A 21947-nucleotide genomic window follows, 5' to 3' on the forward strand; every position below is an offset into this window, starting at 1 on the left:
CATATCAATTCTTTGTTTTTGGTCATCTCGGAAGGTGCATGAGCTTCAGGTTCAATTGAGGTTCTTTTCTCATTAGTAGGTTTATCATATAGAGGTGGATTCAGTGACAGTTTGGTGGTTTTATTCATTTTAGTGAGTGGAAGTAGGGCAATTTTATGAGTTTGCCACAGAAATTGATGGTCCATTAGTAAGTTTATCATATAGAGGTGGGCTCAATGACAGTTTGGTGGTTTTATTCATTTTAGTGAGTGGAAGTAGGGGGCATTTTTGTGGGTCTGCCACAGAAACTGATGGTCCAGCCAGAGGTCTGGATGATGTATTATTGGTACATTACTGCAATGCTTCAATCCAGTGATTCATTACTAAAGGATAACTTGATTCTAGGGACAAACGCTCTATGTTGAGCAGAGTACAAAGAAATTAGTAATTACCACATCCATTGACCTCGATGTGGCCATTTATCTGACATTTAATAAAATATGTTATCTAATCTTCACAACTAAAGCTCATGATAGAATCCTTGCAGATAACCAAGGACTTGTAGCTGATAACCACCCCAGTCTAACTTAGAAGGTAAAAATGCAGCATTAAACTTTATTTATTCCAGCCCTGTTACCGTAGTTGCCTATATGACCATGATAGATCGATTATCTTCAAATTAAGTTACTTAACATCTGTACCAGCCAAAAGCCTGAAATAACACTTTGAACCACTGAGATAACATCTGGACCAGCCAAAAGCCTAAATAACTCTTTAAACCATTAAAATATCATCCAACATGACTCTAGCCACCCAGAAATGCTGCTGGGAACCACAATTTATAAATTTCAATTTTATAGTTTTATTATCCTACTGAACCAAGTACACTGCAAAAATGGGCCTTTTGCTTCAACCTATCCCTGAAATCCATACTTTTTATGCTCAAATCATGATTTTTATAAGTAGCAAAATACATATTGGAAAATATACAAATAAGTTTTCATGTCCCAACACCAGTATTTGCAGTCTCATCAAGATGTCTGCAATTTTACAGATCGGCAATAAATCAATAATCAAAACCAATGGCACTGTCACTGTCCCTTTTGCATTTGTTGATCAATCTGATTGAGCCTCACTAAGGCAATTTATTTTCTTATCTTGCGAATACAGTAAAAAAGGAATGCCATCAGTTACATTGCATGCCTTTTGTTTTGTGACAATTAAGAATAGTGGAGAGGAGTACATAAGCAAAACTTCTGTTCAGTCTGGATTCAATTTATGTTATAAAGTAGGTTTCCCTATTTCCATGAGATTAGTAATATATCTAGCAAAATCAATTGCAGCCTCCAAAGCACTTTGGTAGCTCTGGCAACGATGATCAAGCAACATTGAGTTTGATAATACAATTCTTGTAAATCTAAGTGCAGGATCATTGCCCTTTATGACAACACATCTTAGAGGTGGAGCATTTGCTGAGTTACTTTCATTTTGGTTGTGATAATTCCCGCGAGAGCTAGGACTATTGGAAGGTATGCCCACATCTTTATTTGCAACTTCCTCTTCTGTGAACTCTTCATTGTTAGCATTTGACCTTGATGATCTGTGGGTCAGAGGTATATGTTGCACATGTTTTGGATTGTCTTTGCAAATCACATGATACAAACTCCCAGGGATATACAGTCGTACATCATCTGAACTTGGGTTGTTTATAGGAATAGTTGCAGCATTTGCCATAATTATGGCTGCATCCCCTGCTTCTAAATGATTAACATTGGAGGTTGTTAACATATCTGTATTAACATGCCATGCATGTTATGTGAGCTTTCCTTCAATACTTGAAAATAATGCATGAGTTAAAATATTGTCTCTACGTAGCATATGCGGAAGGAAAGAAAGATATTGAACAAGCACTTGATATCAATACTGTATATATTATTTTTGCAAAATGCAGGGTGGAATTTAAGGGAAGGTGCATTGACACAAGTCTCTTCAAAGCATATTTTCTCCTTGAAATCCGAGTGCCATCAATGCATTTTTGACATTGCAAGCATGAATATATTGGAAATTTTTTGTGATATTCAAAGGTCAGGTACAAAAAATTGGATAACATACATAGTTGGATTTAACATGCTAAAAGCAGTATGTTGAAAGTTAGGGTGTAATCTTCACTTTCAGCCATGGTTGACATCATGTTGTATGATTGTTATATTTTTGGTCAAGGCTGACCATATATTATATCCTTATTATATTTGTAGGCTTGGTGAAAGCCAACCTTCTACCTATAGGCTCAAACGCCTTATTGGGAAAAGCATTCATCTTGGGTTGTGTATAAATACTCCACTCATTGGGGAGGCAAGAGTGGGAGGGGTTATTGATCACCTTGATGAAGAAATAGAGACCAAATATGCTTGAGGCCTAGCGCGTTCCTCTAACAATCATGCTGAATTCTTAACATTATGGCAGGGGTTCGAATTGTCAACTTTAAAAAAACATCTGGCAACTGATGGTTTTTGGTGATTCTATGATAGTTATTCAACAGGTGTGCAAAATAAAAAATAACCAAACACAAAGTCTCTCTCCTATTTTGCATAGAATAAGTTTGCAAATTCTGAAGTTTGAGGTTGTTGACTTCTTCCATATCAAGAGGCACTTCAACGCAATGGCAGATTCACTTGCTAACAAGGAGTATTTCTAGATCAAGGAGTATTTCCATGATAATGCCATTTGCAAATCTAATAATATGCATTCTGCACATACTAATTAGCATTAAAGGGGACAAGATTGGATTGGAATTTCAATGTCATCCTGCAAATCTCCAAGCAGTTTTGTCATCCATTCATTCTCTCACCCTTTGGCTTTGGCGGCTCCACTCCACTGCCGAGTTTTGGAATTGGGAGTACAAGAGGACAACCTACGAGAGATTGGAAGTAATAAAGGATAGGTGGAAGCTCTGTTTCCTTGTTATTAAACCCAAATGGAAGCACAAATTTAGTATTTCCATCTTTGAAGTTCAGACAACATGTTTGAGGATCCCGGTTTTAATGAAGCAAAATTTCAGTTGCAAAAGCGTTAATTCTATGGTTGTGCTTTGGGGACAGAGAATGTGCAAGGTTGATGGATGTTTTAATGCACCAGCAAGAGGTGACGGGTTGGTCAAGGAAGGCTCGAAACAATATAAGGATTGATGGTGCTCTTTGGCTTCGGCAGGATTCAAGTTTGCTAGTCCCAAATTTCAGTAGCAAGGGTAGATTACAAAGTGATAAATAAAATGGAGCACTCAGTGAATGTGGAGGATGATTTTAATCGAAAGTTGGATTATTTGATTGCTTCGACGAAGTACATCTTGACCTTGATATCCAGGCAAGCGGAGATGGGAAAGGTTGAAGTTCAAGTGTTAAGGTTTGGCAGCTCAGGGATGAATTTCTCCTAGAAAAAATCAAATCTTTTAGCTATGTTTGAACCACTTATGATAAAATTTCATTTCTGACAATTCTAATATGAGTTTCCAAAAATAGTAACATCTCAATTTGGAAGAGAATTTCCAAAAATAGACCTCGATTTGTAAGTATTAAAATCTCTATACACATAAATATTTCTATGTCAAAGTTGCAATATTAGAAAATATTCATTTGATATGGTTCTATTATAAATTTTGTTATCATGCCATGTAAAAGCATCATTAAATCTAATATTAATATTAATATTATTAAACTTAATAATATTTAATGAATACAATATTAAATATATTATATTATAATGATATATATTAACTTTAGATATATATGGGAGGGAAGAACAAAGACATGGACTGATAGAGGTGGAGAGATGGAAGGAGTGAGAGAAAGGAGAAGAGAGGGAGGAATAGAGAGATGGAGTTGGAAGGAGAGAAAGGGAGGGAAGAAGAAAGATAGGGAGGGAAAAGTGGAGAGAGAGAGGGAGTGACAAGGAAGAGATGGAGAGACAATGTTTATCCTTGGGGGTAAGATAGAGAGACAAATGAGAGGAGACAAAGGGGAGAGAGAGGGAGGGAGATAGTGGTAGAGTTGGAGGGCAGAGAGAGAGAGAGAGAGAGAGAGAGAGTTGAGGGGGAGAGATAGAGGGAGGTGGGAGAGAAAGGGAGAGAGGGGAAGGAAGAGAGCGAGGACGTGAGAGAAAAGGACAAAGGAAAGTAAGAATAAAGACGTATAGAAAGGTGGAGAAAGTGAGAGGGAGTGATAACAAAGATGGAGAGAGAGGGAGAGACGAGAGCAGAAGGGAAAAGAGATAGAAGGGGGGAGAGGGAGAGAAGGGGAAGAGAGAGAGTGAGGAAAGGAAGAGGGAGGGAGAGATAGATAGAAGATAGAGAGACAAAGGAGAGATGGAGGGGGGAGGGAAAAATATTTCTTACACTAGATGGTGATTTCTAATCCAATTTGATTGCTTGCATTGAAGGAGATAAACTAAATTAGAGGGGAGAGTAGGAATGAAAAGAGAGAGAAGGAGAGGAGTGAGAGAGGGAGAGAAGGCTACGAAAGAGAGAGGGAGACACAAAGATGGAGGGGCAGAGGGGAGGAGAGAGATAAGGAGAGAGGGAGGGAGAAAGTGACGGGGTTAGAGGGCAGAGAGAGAGAGAGAGAGAGATGGGAGGAGAGAAATGGATAGAGAAGGAGGAGAGACGGAGGGACAAAGATGAAGTTGGAAGGGGAGAGAGGGAGGGAAGAAGAAAGAGAGAGAGAGAGAGAGATGGAGTGACAAGGGAGAGGTATAGAGAATTTGTGTATGTTTGGGGGTGAGATAGAGAGACAAAGAAGGCGAGATGGAGGGAGATATAAATATGGATGGAGGGGGGAGAGGGAAGAATATTTCTTACACTAGATGCATTGATTTTAACATACATGGTGATTTTTAATACTATTTGATTGTTTGTGCTAGATGCATTGATCTTAGTGTAGATGTTAATTTTTAATGATATTTGATTGCTTGCACTAGATGCATTGGTTTAAGTGTAGATGTTGATTTCTAATCCTAATTGATTGTTTGCACTAGATGCATTGATTTCAGTGTCTAAATGATCAAGGATGATCTCGACATATGAAATCCACTTTAAAATCAAATCAATCACGATTATACAAGTCAAGAATTAATATTTTATCCTTATTAGTTTTATTATTATTATGATACTATTATTTATAAAATAGTTTAAAGTCATTCACCTTTAATGGATTAATAAAAATAAATTTTCAGTAGTTTCATAGAATAAGTCAATTAAATTGAGAATCTCTTACTTGGAAAATCATACCTCTCTCTTGGAATAAAATAGTAACTCCTCATTAAATGCACTTGTAACTTCCTTACACAATTCGATTTGTAACTCTCACCAAATATTCTCTCGTTTCTAAGTGTAACTCTCTCTCTCTCCCTAATTCAAATTGTAACTTCCCAAGTTAAGTGTGCCTTTATCTCTATTCTTGGGATGAGTTACGCTTCTCAAGTAACTCCTCCCTCATGGAATTTGATTCTCTTATTGTTGGCTAAAGACATGAATTCATTTTGTAACTCCTCTCCTTTTTGATCTATTTAAGCAAGATTAAGTGAGAGTAGAGCAAGTGTTGAGTGTGTGTAAGAGAAGTGTGAGAGCAAGTGAAGAGTAAGAGCAAGTGAAAAATTGGAACAAGTGTGAAGGACAATATCTGATCAAGAGGAGATCTTCAAAAAAATAGCAAGAGCACTTCAACTGCAAGTTGATCAAACATTGGTGACTTTATTCATTCTCATTCTCTTTCTCACTTCGTACTCTGTTGAACAATTGAAGAAGCCTAATAGAAGAAGAATTATTTGGGTTTTTTCTGTTGACGGGTTTTTCCCTGGTCATTGGTGTTGAGAAATCTAAGGCATAACAACTAGGTGATTTTTCTATGATAGTCAACTGCTTGTGAATGCTTTTTACTTCTTCGATTAGGATCTTCTTTTACTTATGTTATTATAGTGTTATTCTTCATCAAACAACTACTAATGCATAAACCATAAAGAGACAAGAGACACTGAATATAGACTATTAGCCACGACCAAAACTTCTCCCATTTGAGACGAAAACTCGAACAAATTCTTCTTCCTATAGAGACTTCAATTGACGAATACCAAGACCAAGACCCTTGACTTATTTGCCACTCCAAGACCAAGTCACAAAGCTTCCTTGATGAGATCCTTCTTGCTTTAGTCAAACCTCTGCGCCTTCCTTCTTCTCGACTACTCTTTAGAATTTCTGCTTCCCTGACACTGCTTCAGACCTGCAAGCTTTTTCAGCCCTAATTCAGAAACCCTCCAAATGAAATTTGGGTTGCCCTATTTATAGTTGTTTTCTCATCAATTATGCTGACTTGTTAGAGGGTGAGCCGATATGTCATTTGGTGAAGATTTTTTATTCCATCTTCTAGCCGATAATGAAACCCACAATTCAAGTACTACAATTTTTTTCCATCAATTACATAAAATCACAATTACATATGCCATTATGAAGATCGAACCTTGTTACACTTTTCAACAATTGGGCCTAAATCTCAGTGTCTCATATTTTTGCTTCGATGTCTTCCTATGATCGTTAAGTTTATCTTCTATCTACAATTGCTGATCTAAAAAGTTTTGAAGAAGAAATCTGTTTTATAAGTAATTGTAACAACATAGAACATTTAGTTTTTTGCAAAGTACTTTCAAGTTTCAACATAGAATATTTAATTTTCTGCAAAGTACATTCAGTTTTCTACATAGAACTTTCAAGTTTTTCCAAAGAATTTTTAAGTTTCTCCATATAACTTTCAAATTTTAACATCAAGTCCAATATGTTCTCTTGCGTCAGAAAATCGGCCTGTTGCAAACAAAGGTAGAAAGGCTACAAGTGGCTTACGATACCCTGAGTTTAAAGATGTGCAGAGTGAAATCTCTGCTCGAAGGAGGAATTAGCGGTGTGTAACAAGAATTGAATATAGAGGTTCATGAGCAACAAAGTGAATTTCTTGTTCTTTCGACGGTGGCAACTACGGAGGACATAGTGGATGTGGTTTCTCCTTCCTCCCAACCTCAAATTGTCGGTTCTGGAGTCAGTGTTTTTGTTGGGATGAATATTGAAGGATAGTTCTCTCTAGTTTTAAATTACGTTTTGTAAGTTTGTTTATGTAATTGGAGTTTTTTGGAGGCAATATAAGCTTTGTCGGATCAGAATAGTAGTATGGAGACAGAGGGTAGAATGTGTCAATCTCTTTTGGCCATGTATGTGCACAATAAATGATGTTTGAAGTAGATGTAAGAGGTTTTGGCCTTCAAACTAGTTGACTTAATAGAAAAAACCCCTACCCATTTCCTTTAAAAAATAAATAAATACCCCACTAACATTTGTATTAAAGTTTCGAGTGATTCATTTATTTTTAAAAAATGATTTGTCTAACCGCTTCATCAAGTGTTGTGTTTTCTTTTCTTTCTAATGAACTTGATCTTTGGTTCTTTCTTTGGGATTGCATTTCTCTTGGTTTGTTGAACATCAACATTGTTTAGATTGTAAAAACACCCTATAGGAGAAAGTGTTCACTCTTGAGTTGTATCTCTTCAGTTGTATGTTTACATTGATAGGCAACTACTCATTGAGAAGTGCAAGAATAGTCTATCTATTAATTAGAAATATTGATCTTGTGGACATGAATCATAGATGATGACACATGTTGAGAAGTGCAAGAAATCTTGTAGACATGAATCATATGTGAAAATATTTTCATCTTCTCCTCTACATCGATGGATGGGATTTTCAGCATTAACTTCCTTGCATTTATAAATGCATGCATTTATCATTATTGAATGGGTTTACTATTTCACATTTTTCTAATACAATTATGAAATAACTGAGCAGGTTTTTCAAATGCTACTTGGTTTATCATTGAGATTTTAACCAAAATTCCACTCAGCTTATGAAATTAGTACTTAGGTTATTACTGGGATTAAAAAAAATGCTACTTGAGTTATTGTTGAGTTATAAAAAAATGTTGTATGCCATGATTTAAGATGTTGTACACAATGATTTCAAATGTTGAACATGTTATGAATTACCACTCAAATAGTGAGAGGAGTTATAATTATGTTTTATACTTTTTTTTAGTCTTTAAAGCAAAATTATATATATTCCTTTATGTGAATTTTGATCTTCATAAATGTTTGTTTTGTTGATAGACTTTTTTTATTAACAATGTGTAATATATATTGACTAACATTTTTATTCAATACAACAAATTTGTTACTACATGGATTAATGTAGAAAACATGCACCTAGATCCCTCCCTAGTTTCAAGTTTGTTTTTCACATAAAGTTTAATGTTGTTTTGAAATTGAATTTAAAATTCCAAAATGAAATGCACACATGCATGCATTAAATTTAAACAATCTTTTTGGTTAAACTGACCCTAGAAAAGCCATGAAGGGAAAACCAATGAGGATCTTGGAGGAGATGCTTTTGCTTGGTCTTGGAGGGCCTTTTTATTCTTTTAATGGCTCATACAAAAAAGCAACATGCTCGAGAAGGGTTCATACATGACATTGACTCAATTTATGGCATGATTACAAAACCTAAAGGCTCACAATGGGCGCCATAACTAAAAATAAAATTCCTTGCTCATGAAACCCATGAGACAAGCATTACAATAATAATTTTATTTTTCTTCTTTACATAAATTACATAAAATCACAATTACACATGTCATTATGCAAATCAAACCTAGTTACACTTTTCAACACTCCCTCTTAACTAGGGAGGTATTCGTAATGGTACTTGGTCTTTCTCAATCTGAAGAATTCTCACAATAAGAGTCGGATTGGTAACCCATCCGTTTAACATCATATCAACCAACATTGTCACATAGCAAGGCCTTGGCTAACAACTCTATCTCTCCACAAGATCTGAGCTCAATGTTGGCGAGACCAATGATGTATAGACACCCTCATCATTGTCTCTCTCGAAACATACCCCACCAAGGTTCTCAGGGTGTGTTCCACCAGGACTATTCTTATCTTGGATTCTCAGTTCTCAAAGAATATTGGTCCTCTATGACTACTTTTATCTTGGATGCCATAACTCATCCTCAAAGAGCATAAGATGCCAGATGTTTACCTAATCCTCCATTCTGTCTTCCCAAGTGAAGACAAGAATGATGTGCTTATCTCTCCCTCTTAATTAGGGAGGACATACCTATTCTAATGAAGGAATGTACCTAAGCTCCCTCTTGGCTTAGGAATTTTTTGCTTCCAAGTTTCTACCATGTAATAAATTGTTTCCAGGGTCCCTCTTAATTAGGGACCTACAACAGCTCCTCAGGTGGAGATGATGGGACAAACAATTGCTTGAAGAACTCCTCACAATGTCATGAAATTTCGTTATTCGGGAGTCTTCATGTTTTGGGACTTCTTCGTAGGGCACAGACCATCCATCACTTTCATCCATAAGTTTAGTCATGTCATTAATCCTTTCATCGGAAAGTGATCCATCAATTCCTATCTGGCCTTCTTCATGTCATGTTTCCTTAAGGATCTTTCATCCTACTACATGGACATCATGGGTGGAAGATATCCTTAGATCTTCCTTGGCAGCCCTGCACAAGCCTATCCAGATACCATTCAAAAATAAGGAATGAATACTTAAATCAAAATTACTTATGTGATGGTATTGCATCGTGACATCTTCTAATTTGCATCAACATCTCCCAAAGATATACATTGTCAAGGATCTCTTTCTTTTTTAGACTTCATTAGAGTCTTCATATCTTTCATGGACATATCCTAGTCAAATATCTCAGTCTTTGGATGTTGATTTCCTTTTTCCATGGTTGCATATCCCACGATCTCTTCCTTCCTTTTTTCACACATTTCATTTCTAGGAACTTCCAGTCAGAATTCCTCCAATTGTTATCAACCACCTCATATTACATATGACCTCATATTACATATGAGGGCATATTTTGTTGATTTCATCTAGACAATGTATGATTCATGCCTTCTTGCATCCTTTTAGAGGAGGAGATCCTTTTCTTTTGATCATGCTCTCAAGATAGAGCATTGATCCATGTTACCTACAACCATATGACATGATTTTACAATATCGAATACAAGCATACATACCTCATTTTTTTTTATGTCATCCAGACTTCCTTCAGCAACTTCGTTGATTGAAAGAGCTTCAATCCCTTGATTTGCTTCACCTCTTATGTCATCATACCATCATCCTATGAATTCCACAAGTTTGGAATTCTTGATGAAACCCTTGTTTCCTTTTGATTGGTGAACCTTCTGATGAAGATTCCAATAGAGGAACTTAAGTATCCTTATCCAGCAGGTGTTTCCTTTTGACAGATGTATGATGAGTCTTGTACTAGATGACCTTTTCTTTCTTTTCCATAAGTACCACCGATGTTACTAATGAGGTTTCTAAGAGCTACATCTTTCCATGGGTGACTGCCATAGACTTCAATTTCAACCATCTTTCACGCTTCTCTATGGTGATGTCATGAGCTCTTGCTTTCAATGCTTCTATGGTGCCATGATGCATCCCATCATTTTTCTTAGTGAATCATGATAGCCATATCTTACAATAGAAGACTTAAGAACATGAACTTGAAAAGAACTAGGTGAGGAAAACTATCTCAATCATGGTAGAGATCTCTTACTTCCTCTTTCTTGGGCTTCTTCTTTTCAACTTCCTCCACTTCCTTGGTGATATGGGCTTCTTCTCTTCCTCTTTTGTTATTGTCCTTCTTGATCTTAGGACAATTTATTTTGTAATGCCCATATTCTTAACATCCATGGCATTGAATCTTGGCCATGTCCCTTTTCTTTTTCCAAGAACCAAACTTTTCAAATTTTCCCTTTCTTCTTGTCATTGTAGCATAAGCTTGATTCTGCTCACTTGATCCTACATCAGATTTGGCTTTTAGTTTAGATTCTTCAATCTTGCACAATGACCATATATCCTAGAATGGAGTACCTTCTTTCTTCCCATCAATACTTGAAGTAAAGTTACCCCACTCCTTCGGTAGTGCATTTAGTACAATTGTAGTCATTTCTCTATCAAACATGACTTCTCCTAGATCTTGAAGTTGATCCCTGATTTTAGATATCCTTATAAAGTATGAGGCTATTCCATCTTCCCTTGACATCTTTAGCTTGTAGAGTTCATTCTTTAATGAGATGACTTCTCCAACACTGCTTACGGAATACAACTCTATCAGTTTGTCATAGATTTCTTTTGAAGTTTCAAGCTTTGATACATATGGAATGAGGGGATCCTTGATGGATTCTATGAGAACCCTTTGAGCCCTAACTCCCCCTTTCATATACTTTGCAAGTGCTTGAGCATATTCCTTTGTTGGTTTGGTGATATATCCTTTGACATGTTCCATAACCTCAATGAGATTCAAATATGTCCCTTTCTTCCATGCAAGATAGTTGAAGCCCCAACCAATTTGTTGCTTTCCTTGCAAAAAGACATTCTAACAGATTCATATGTGGACATAAATATACTTACTTGATAGAACGCTCCTCCTTGTTGCTTTCTTGATGTTGGTGATGTTGAGAAATCTAGGGCATCAAGTATTAGGTGATTTCTCTTCAATTAGTAACTGCTTGTGAGTGATTTTTACTTCTTGAGATTAAGATCGAACAACTACAAATGTTGGAAATACTGAGAGGGGGGGTGAATCATTATTTCTTTTTAATTGTTCTTGTTATTACCAAAACATATATATATATATATAATGGAACACTGAAATAGATAATTGGAATTAATGCTTTTATTAACACAAATAGTGCAATGAAATAAATAATATATATATATATATATATATAACTGGTTGCAATTAGTTGCCAAGCTCCAACTTGGACTTCAATGAGGCTCCAACCTCCAGAGCACCAACTCTGTCTTGCACTAGTTCTGCACTTAGGAGCACCAACTCCCAAGGATTTCAATCTTGTTTAGTTTTGAGGCTCCAACCTCTTGGGCTCCAACCCAAACCTGGTATCAACTGTTTTACTGCAGTTCTCTGCTCCCAAGCCTGCTGAGCTTTTGCTTTTCTCCTGCTTCTCTGGCCTCTCCTGCCTCTTGCCTGTTCTTTGGCTTCTTCTCTCACTGATTATGCATTCATCAACACATCTCTCCTTGTTTTTCTGTTTTTATATATTTCAGATGCCTCTGACTGTCCGTTTCTGCTTTCCACTAGCTCTTCGACTTCTTCCATGCTTGCTTCAACTTCCCCTGCGCTGGCTTGACCTTTGGCTTCCCTCTTCTCCATTGATTTGGTTTTTCGGTTTCCTCTGCGCTGGCTTTCCATTTAGCTTCTTGGCTTTTCAGTCGCTGTGTGTTAAAATTGTAACACAACCCCATTTTTCCAATGATAATAGCATCCGCAGAGACTATTTTGTTTAACAGACATGCCACATCCTATCGCAATCGCAACTGGCGTTAGTTCAACCTTCTGAACTATCCAGAGCATTCCTTAATGTGTTTCTGCCTCCAAACCCCGCGCAAGCCAAATATACAAATACACAGGAAATATGAGCAAAAACAGGGAAAAAGGCTAAAGGGAGGACTTCAAGAAATATTACACCCGCATCTATACTGTATTGGGTCCGCAACATGAATCGCAATCGGCGATCAAGGCTTCCGGGGCTTTTCCTTTGTTTTTCGGTCTTTGCACCGAAACCCGCCAATACACTGAAAATCTCTTATGCGCGGAACTCAAACCTTCTAAAGTTGGGTATATAACACCCATCGGGTCTGGCTGTGTAGTCGGAATCGACGATTCGCGGCTTCCAGAGGTCCTTTATACATAGGGCCCATGACATCGCCGATGGCCGACGGTCGATCCACCTGCAGATGCAATATTGCATTGAACCATGTTGCAATCGAACCATCGGGTCTTCGACATACATCGCATTCGGGGATTTTGGGGTGATGGCATGGTAGAACCTGCCAATTTCATTGTCGTTGATATATATATATATATATATCAATTTCCGCTTCGATAGTGTATTCCACTACCTTGGTCTTTCTGCCTCTGATAGTGTATTTGCCATATAACTAGTTTTTCTGCCCCTGATAGTGTATTTTCCATATAGCTAAGTTTTTGGCCGCCGATAGTGTTGAATGTTGGAAATACTGAGAGGGGGGGTGAATCAGTATTTCTTTTTCCCACTATTTTTTCACCAGTTAAAACATATATATTCAAAACACAAGATGAACAACAAGAATAAATGCTTTTATTAATATAAATTGTGTAGTAAAATAGATACAATATATAGATGGTTACAATCAGTTGCCAAGTTCCAACTTGGACTTTGGTGAGGCTCCAACCTCTAGAGCACCAACTCTATTTTGCCAAGACACCAATCTTGGACTTAGGAGCACAAACTCCCAAGGACTTCAATCCTTCCTACTTCTGAGGCATCAACCCCAAGGACTCCAATCCTACTTACTTCTGAGGCACTAGCCCCAAGGACTCCTATCCTTCTTACTTCTGAGGCACCAACCCCAAGGACTCTGACCCAATCTTGTCAGGATTCATTTGATAGTAATGTTCTGCTCTCAGAACTCTTCTCTGCTGAGTTCTGTCTATTTACAGCTTCACTGTAGTCTCCAAACTACAGTATCAATGACAACCAGTCTTCTTATGAATGAGTCTTTACAACTCTGCACACTGCCCACGCATAGTCTCCAATAGCCTTCATGCTCTGCTTCCCTTTGGCTTCATGTCATCCTTTAGTATCCAGAATATTGCCATATTGACATCAATGACAACCTAGGTCAACAATCTCCCCCTTTGTTATTGATGGCAATATTCTTCTTCTCTCCCCCTTTGACATCAATGGCAAAGGAGTGCTCTAGGACTCCCCCTATCAAACTGCTTTTGTTCTTTTGTTCTGCTGGATCCTCTCGCTGCCTCTGTCTCCTCCAGTTTATTTTCCACAGCGTTCAACAACATTCACCGCTGTTGCTTCTGCTATCTCACACTCTGGTTCTTCACCATACCAACAGTTCCACAGTCCTCTGTTTTTACTGTTTTATTCATTCCCGTGCCTCTGTCCATTCGTTTCCTCTTACACCGCCTCTTAGACTTCCTCAATGCTCGTTGTCATTTCCTCTGTGCTCGCTTGCTTCTTCAGCTTCCCGTCTTTCGGTTTCCTCTGTCTATTCATGCTCACAGGACACATTGAATCAATGGCTAGGTCCAAACGATCCATGAAGAACCCATCTTCCCTGTTTACCGTAACAATGCTCCGTTTGGCAATGATGTCGGGCATACCCAGTATTACCAATTGTTGGAAATACTGAGGGGGGGTTGAATCAGTATTTCTTTTTCCCACTATTGTTTCACCAGTTAAAACATATATATTCAGAACACAAGATGAACAGCAAGAATAAATGCTTTTATTAATATAAACTGTGCAGTAAAATAGATACAATATATAAATGATTACAATCAGTTGCCAAGTTCCAACTTGGACTTTGGTGAGGCTCCAACCTCCAGAGCACCAACTCTATTTTGCCAAGACACCAATCTTGGACTTAGGAGCACAAATTCCCAAGGACTTCAATCCTTCCTACTTCTGAGGCATCAACCCCAAGGACTCCAATCCTACTTACTTCTGAGGCACCAGCTCCAAGGACTCCTATCCTTCTTACTTCTGAGGCACCAACCCCAAGGACTTTGACCCAATCTTGTCAGGATTCATTTGATAGTAATGTTCTGCTCTCAGAACTCTTCTCTGCTGAGTTCTGTCTATTTACAGCTTCACTGTAGTCTCCAAACTACAGTGTCAATGACAACTGGTCTTCTTATGAATGAGTCTTTACAACTCTGCACACTGCCCACGCATAGTCTCCAATAGCCTTCATGCTCTCTGATAATGTCTTCACACAGCGCTAGTCAGTCTACTGTTCGTTGCACTAAGCTCTGCATAAAGAACAACTTCTTGTTCAAGCTTATGTTCTTTGCTAGCTGCTTCTCCCCTTCAACTGTCCGCTGTCTTGTTAGCCCTGCGGCCCTCTTTTTGTTCTGTTGGATCCTCTCGCTGCCTCTGTCTCCTCCAACTTATTTTCCATAGCGTTCAACAGCCTTCAACAGCATTCACCGCTGCTGCTTCTGCTATCTCACACTCTGGTTCTTCACCATACCAACAGCTCCACAGTCCTCTGTTTTTACTGTTTTATTCATTCCCGTGCCTCTGTCCATTCGTTTCCTCTTACAACGCCTCTTAGACTTCCTCAACGCTCTCTGTCATTTCCTCTGTGCTCGCTTGCTTCTTCTCATATCACTGAACTGTAGTCTTCTCTTAGCACTGAACTATAGTCTTCTCACCGAACTGTGTTTCTCTGTTATGGCACTGAAACTTCCTCTCTGAAATAGTCATCTGAATTTTAGAAAAGATCCAAATTTCTGCTCTGTGGAACAGGCCGAGCTGTCTATTTATAGTAGTCTACCTCTGAATATAAGCTGACATGACCTTATGAAGGGATGCGTCTCTAATTAGGTGAAGTTGACATGAGTTCTTTGCTTTATCTTGAGGTTGACTTGAAGAGGAGTAACTTGTGCTTGTCTTGGAGGGCTATTTGACAATCCTATAGACTTATATACATTTGTAACATGCCCAATAAGGGTTCTTCATACATGACATTGTCTCTTTTTGACAAATCCTAAAGGCTCGCAATGTGAGCCATCTAAAAATAAAATCTCTCTCATGAAACCCACGAAGCAAGTATTACAATATTAATTTTATTTTTCTTTTGTACATCATTTACAAAAGTCACAATTACATGTCATTATGAAGACCAAACCTAGTTACACTTTTCAACATGTGATGATATAGAGAATAGAAAACCTTTCCTTTAAGAAGATAGTCTTCTTCAATAATGATCCTTGATTCCACAGAGATGGAGATCTCTTTGGATCTTTTGATGGTGGAGTCTTTGTCGATGAAGATCAATGATGACTTCTTGATGATGTCTTCAATGGTAAGGATCTTGCTCCAATGAAAGGGAGATCGCCTTAGAATCTTGATGACAATGTCCTTGGTCTTGCTTTTCTAGAAAGGAACTTGATGTATAAGTCCTTCAACTTGAGTAGGGTCTTTGTGGTCTCTTGAGATGGCTTGAGGATTCCAAGACTTCTTTCTAGTGTAGACTTTATCTTCGATCTAGGGTTTTGTCACTTGTAAATCTTGACTTTGCTGATGATCTTCTTGCTTTGATGTATTTCTTGAGATTTGGTCCTTGAGTGTCCCTTGATAAGATGCCCTTTCTTGACTTTGTCACCTTAGTTCTGATTCCATGTTGAGAAATCTATGGCATCGAGATTAAGTGATTTCTCTTCTATCGATAATTGTTTGTGAATGCTTTTAACTTCTTAGATCTTTAAGTGATTTCTCTTCTATTGATAACTTTTGTGAATGCTTTTTACTTCTTAGATTAGGATCTTCTTTTACATAGGTTATTATAATTTTCTTCCTCATCAAACAACTACCAATGCATAAACCATAAAGAGAAAAGAGACACAAAATATATGCTATCATCTAGGGCCAAAACCTCTCCTACTTAAGAGGAAAACCCAAACAAATCCTTCTTCTTATAGAGACTCCAATTAACGAATACCACGACCAAGACCCTTGACCTATTTTCCACTCCAAAACCAAGACACAAAACTTCCTTGATGAGATCCTTCTTGGTTTAGTCAATAGTAGTCAAACCTTTGCTCTACCTTAACACCCTCATGAGATACAATATGACCAAAATATTCCACCTCTTGTACTCCAAAGAAACATTTGGAGGTTTTTCCATATAATTGTTTCTCCTCCAATAATTTGATCACCCTGTCAACATGTTGAACATGATCCTTCCAAGAATTGTAGATTAGTATATCATCAAAAAATACAAACACAAATTTTCTAAGGGTGGGTTTGAAAATGGAATTCATCAAACCTTGAAATGTCGAAGGTGCATTAATAAGGCCAAAAGGCATGACCAAAAATTCATAATGACCCTCATGAGTTATGAATGTTGTTTTTGGAATGTCTTCAGTGTTCATTCTAATTTGATGATGTCCTGAACGAAGATTCATCTTGGTGAAGTAAATTGCTCCATGTAATTCATCCAACAATTCATCAATGACAAGAATGGGAAATTTATCTTTAATAGTGAGCTTGTTGAACTCCCTATAATTCAGACACATACGCCATGATCCATCCTTCTTGTGTACCAATACTACTAGAGCAATTTAAGAACTTTGACTAAGTTGAATTATATTAGCCTCTAGCATTTCTGCAACCATACGTTCAATTGGCATAAGGATATCTATAAGGTCTGATGTTTGGAGGAACACTTCCTGGAATCAAATGAATAGCATGATCATGATCATGGATAGGTGGGAGGCCTTTAGGAGTCTCAAATACCTTGGAATGATTGTCCAAGACTTTTTGGTCATATGGAGAAATATATGATTTTGATGTTTGAACCCCTAGTGAGCATAATTGTGCAATTACATCTCGTTGCTCTTCTTCAAAAACTTTGTCATGCCATTAGAGTTGATTACCTTTCCTGGTTTCCCTGTCATACCTCTTAATTCAACTTCCTTTCCTTCCCAAAAAAATTCAAGAAAAGTTCTTGAAAATTAAAAGTTATTATCCCCAAAGATTGTAACCATTGGACCCCTAGTACAACAACACCACCCATTGAAATGGAAAGCATTGGACTATTCAATACATATTCCCTCATGGTTAGCTTGATATTATGGCACTTTCCAGAGAAATTTATAGTTCCTCACCATCACTTGACACTCGAGTGCTAGATATAAGAAGCAATTCAATTCTTTGGCTATCTTACAATGAATAAAATTATGAGTACTACCTTAATCAATCAACACCATTACCTTTTTCTTCTTGATATATCCTTCTATCTTGAGAGTTTTAGGAGTGGTAATTCCTGCCAATGCATTGCAAGATATGATCAGATTCATTTCTTCTTTCTCTAGGGTTGGTTCTTGGTGTATATCCTCATTTTTTGATGTTTCTTGTTCATTTTCTTCCTCCTCTTCACAATCTATGTAGAATAATTTATTCTCAGCACACATATGACCTTTAGTGTATTTTCTATCACAATTGTAACAAATCCCTTTTGCTCTTTTTTCCTCCAATTGTTGTGGCGTCAACCTTGCAGGTTGTGGAAGGCTAGAAGCAACAACACTTCATTTTTATAGCTATGAATGGTAGACTTCCTTGTTGCCATAAATTTGCTATCAACTTTTCTTGCCACCTTAAATTCCTTCTCCAATGAACTAGGTTCCCAAAGGCAAACCTCATGTTGGATGTTATCCTTCAAAGTCCCTATGAATACATCAATCCTATGCTCCTCTGGAATATCAGTTACCCTAATATTCAATTTTTGGAAGTCCTCAATGTGCTCTGCCATTGAACCCTTTTGTTTGAGATTTATCAATTGGCTAAAGAAGGTGTTGCTCTTTGTATCCTCATAATGTGTTATCATTTCCTCTGTAAAAATTGACCAAGTGACAAGTGGTTTACGATAACAAAGCCATCGATACTATACAAATTGATTGGGTTCTAAATATAAAGATGCAATGTGTACCTTTTGTGTGTGTTGCACATCATTTAGATCAAAATATTGCTCCATTTGTAGTATCCATGTTACCGGATCCTTGCCATCAAACTTCCTCATATCTATCTTTGGAATGTGGTGGTTCTTAAAACCCACAATGGAGTCTCTAAAATCATAATTCATATTCCTTTTGCCCTCATGATTATCATGGATTACTTCGTCACCAACGGGAAGCCTTTCTTGCAACAACTTTGTTAAACCTTCCTTCAAACCTTCTCTATCCCCTTTTAAACCATCCACATCTCCTTTTATTTTTTTCTCTAAACCATCCATCTTAACATTCATCACTCCCAATTCATTTTGGTTGCTCTTGAAATTTGTTGCACTTGGTCCTATAACTTTGATATATCATGTTGCATTTTTTCCTCTTCTTCATACGTCATATTAGAGCTTTCAGGTTGCTTACTGGGTGTGTCCATTTTTTTTTTGTTTCGAGGCATATTGGAATGAAATAATGATATCTATGCTTCTCTATGCCTTTTGAATCACTTCAAATTGATTCTTCAAGCAAGAGTTATGCAAATTAAAAAAATATAAACACATTTTTCCCTTTTTTTTGGAGTTAGATATTGGAACTATTGTATTTCTGTAATTTCGGCTCTCCAAGGTTTGAAATTCGGTCCTGTGGTAGCCCTTTGAGTCTTCTTTCCAATGCCACAAGTCAGACCAAATTTGGATTCTTCAAGGTAAAGTTATGCCCAATCTCCCACGATGTCCTGATTGTGGAATGGTTCAATAGAGAGAAGTTGTACGGGATACCACATGTCACTGTTTCAATATTCAACCCTGAAATTGCTATAGAAAAAACTACAGTCGTGCGATTTCAACCACTTTTTACAGAATTCAAATCCGATGCCTAAAACGAAAGTTATGACGATTTTACCTAGGTCACCTGTTTGAGATGCAATTCTGGACCCTGCAAAAACCCTAACTTCCTCGGATCATATATCCAAAAATATAGTGAACCAAGATCTGAAATTTGTACACGAAGTTCACCAAGATTTTGGCTCCACGTGGTCGAAATTTCAGCTTCTGAAGCCTCGTAGAAAAAAAGTTATAGCGAAAATGCCAAGATGGCCTGTTTGAAGAAGCGAAACCCTAGAATCCAAAGCTTTGATACCAAATGTTATGCAACCAACTCATAGAAAAGATAGATCAACGACTTAAAAATTATCCTCTTCGAGGGGGAAACCTCCTTTACATTACATAAATGAACAATTCTTGGATGATTCAAATGATAAGACCTCCTTGGTATATATAGGAGTCTAAGGGTTCACATTATAATCAAAGCCTACATAGCAATAATAATGTAAGGGCACAAAAATAACAATAATGGGCTTCTATGGTGCACAACAATAAGAACATGGGGGATACATGGGCACAACAATAACAATAGGGGGCTACACTAATAACAATAAGGGGAATACACTGGTATTATAGGGACCTAACACTCGTTGGATCTCCTACACCTGACGATGTGTTGGTACTGATAACTGTATTGGATCCCTGTGACTGTGCTTGTGGCGGTCCTAGCAGTTGTCCCTGTAGCTAACCCTCCTGTTGGACCAATGGAGATTCTGCTGGCTCACTTTGATTACCTGCTGGCATCTCGAGAGATTTCTTGAAGGCTATGTCCTCCATAAACTTCATGTCCCATCTCACGATAATCTTCTTGTTGCTAGGAATGTAGATCCTGTATGCCTTAAAGGTTTCACTATACCTAATGAAATATCCCCTCGCTTTTGTCTGATCCAACGTGGTACGCTTCTCATATGGTACATGGCAATAAGCTATGCTACCAAAGACCCTAAAGTGATTGACTCCTGGCTTCTTCCCTGAGAAGACTTCTTTTGGTGTTATCTTCTCTAATGCCTTGTGAGGAACCCTGTTTTGGATATAAAATACTATGTTACATGCCTCTGCCAAAAATAACTTGGGTAAATCCTGATCATATAACATCGCCTTTGCTGCCCCAGCTATAGACTTGTTCTTTCGCTTTGCTACCCTATTCCGCTATGGATTGTATGGAGTTGTCCACTCCTTCCTGATGCCTTCCTTTGCACAGAAACTTGTGAAGTCACTATCTGTGTATTCACTTTCGTTATTCAAGTGAAGCACCTTGATCTTCTTCCCTGTTGCATTTTCTACTAGAGCCTTAAACTCCTTGAAGTGACTGAATACTTCATCCTTGGTCATCAAGAAGTAGATCCAGGTTTTCCTGGAATGATCATCAATGAAGGTAACAAAGTACTCGTACCCACTGAGAGATCTAGTGGACATAGGGCCACATATGTCTGAGTGTGTAAGCTGTCATAAACCATCTAATTTGTTCACTTCTTGGGAACGTTGCCTTAGTATATTTCCCAAGCACGCACCCCTTGCACACATCATCATGATCCGTGCCTAATTTTGGAACACCTGTTACAATCTCCCTGAGCAATCTAAGTGCTCCATGATGTAAATGTTCCATCCTCCTATGCCATAAATCATTCAGGTCTTTCCCATTGTTACTATCATTCCTTATTAGTTACATTGGAGAGTCAAATTGTAACTTGTAGAATTTGTTGCTTCGTACCCCAATTTGTTTCACCTTTTTCTAGTTCTGGTGTTTGATAAACACCCTCTTCCCTAGAAAGTGGACATCATATCCCCTATACTGTAACTGAAACACTGAAATCAGTTTCATAACTAATCCTGACACATGTAATACCTCTATAACACTCGTGCTAGCTCCTAACTCCCTTTGAATGTCAATGGTACCTCTTCCAATTGGAGTGCATTTAGTCTTGTTTCCCATCGTCATCTATAAGTCCATCTCCTCCTCATTATAGCTAGAGAAATAATCTATAACTCCTATCATGTGAGCTGATGCTCCACTATCTATATACCAAACTCCCTGTGAAGTTGAGATAGTTAAGAAAGCAAATTCTTCCTCCAATCTGGAAGATAATTTTGTATCCCCCTAAATATCAAATCTATCTGTGGCCATACTGGAGAATTCTGGAAAATTTACTAAAGACATCCTGATTATAATTTCATGTTCTTTTCTCTTTCACTCGGTGTCGATCTGCCACTGCTGGTCTAACTGAAAACCAACTACGCCCAACTCTGCTCAACAAACTCTCTGATCTGCTCACCACAACTGCTTCCCGCAAAACCACTGCCTGTTGGAACTACTATTGAGCTTGTTCAAACTTTTCCTACCCCTCCAACTGGAAATCGAACTTCCTGCCCAACAATTCGAACTGCCTACTTGGCCCTCTACACAAACCTGAAAGAAATTCGCTCAGACTCCCTCTTA

At 37.8% G+C, this 21947-nt stretch overlaps 1 protein-coding gene across 4 annotated transcripts in view; it reads right to left on the minus strand.

The window, feature by feature from the left end:
* Positions 1-21947, minus strand: part of LOC149147337 (uncharacterized) — a 432707-nt gene that overhangs the window by 61504 nt on the left and 349256 nt on the right. The window contains exon 10 of one of the 4 annotated variants that reach the window (XM_089440436.1): positions 897-1769. The exons of 2 other annotated variants lie outside the window; for them this stretch is intronic. In XM_089440436.1, coding sequence (XP_089296562.1) covers positions 1261-1769 — 509 coding nt within the window. In that variant the 3' untranslated portion in view covers positions 897-1260. Of the gene's footprint in view, positions 1-896; positions 1770-5957; positions 6246-21947 lie in introns of those variants that run through there. One more of the 4 variants, XM_089440438.1, reaches the window with a different exon arrangement.

Source organism: Pinus tabuliformis, chromosome 9 (genome assembly GCF_031772625.1).
Source record: "Pinus tabuliformis cultivar Carrire ecotype Pingquan chromosome 9, CPIR1, whole genome shotgun sequence".
Lineage (NCBI taxonomy): Eukaryota > Viridiplantae > Streptophyta > Pinopsida > Pinales > Pinaceae > Pinus > Pinus tabuliformis.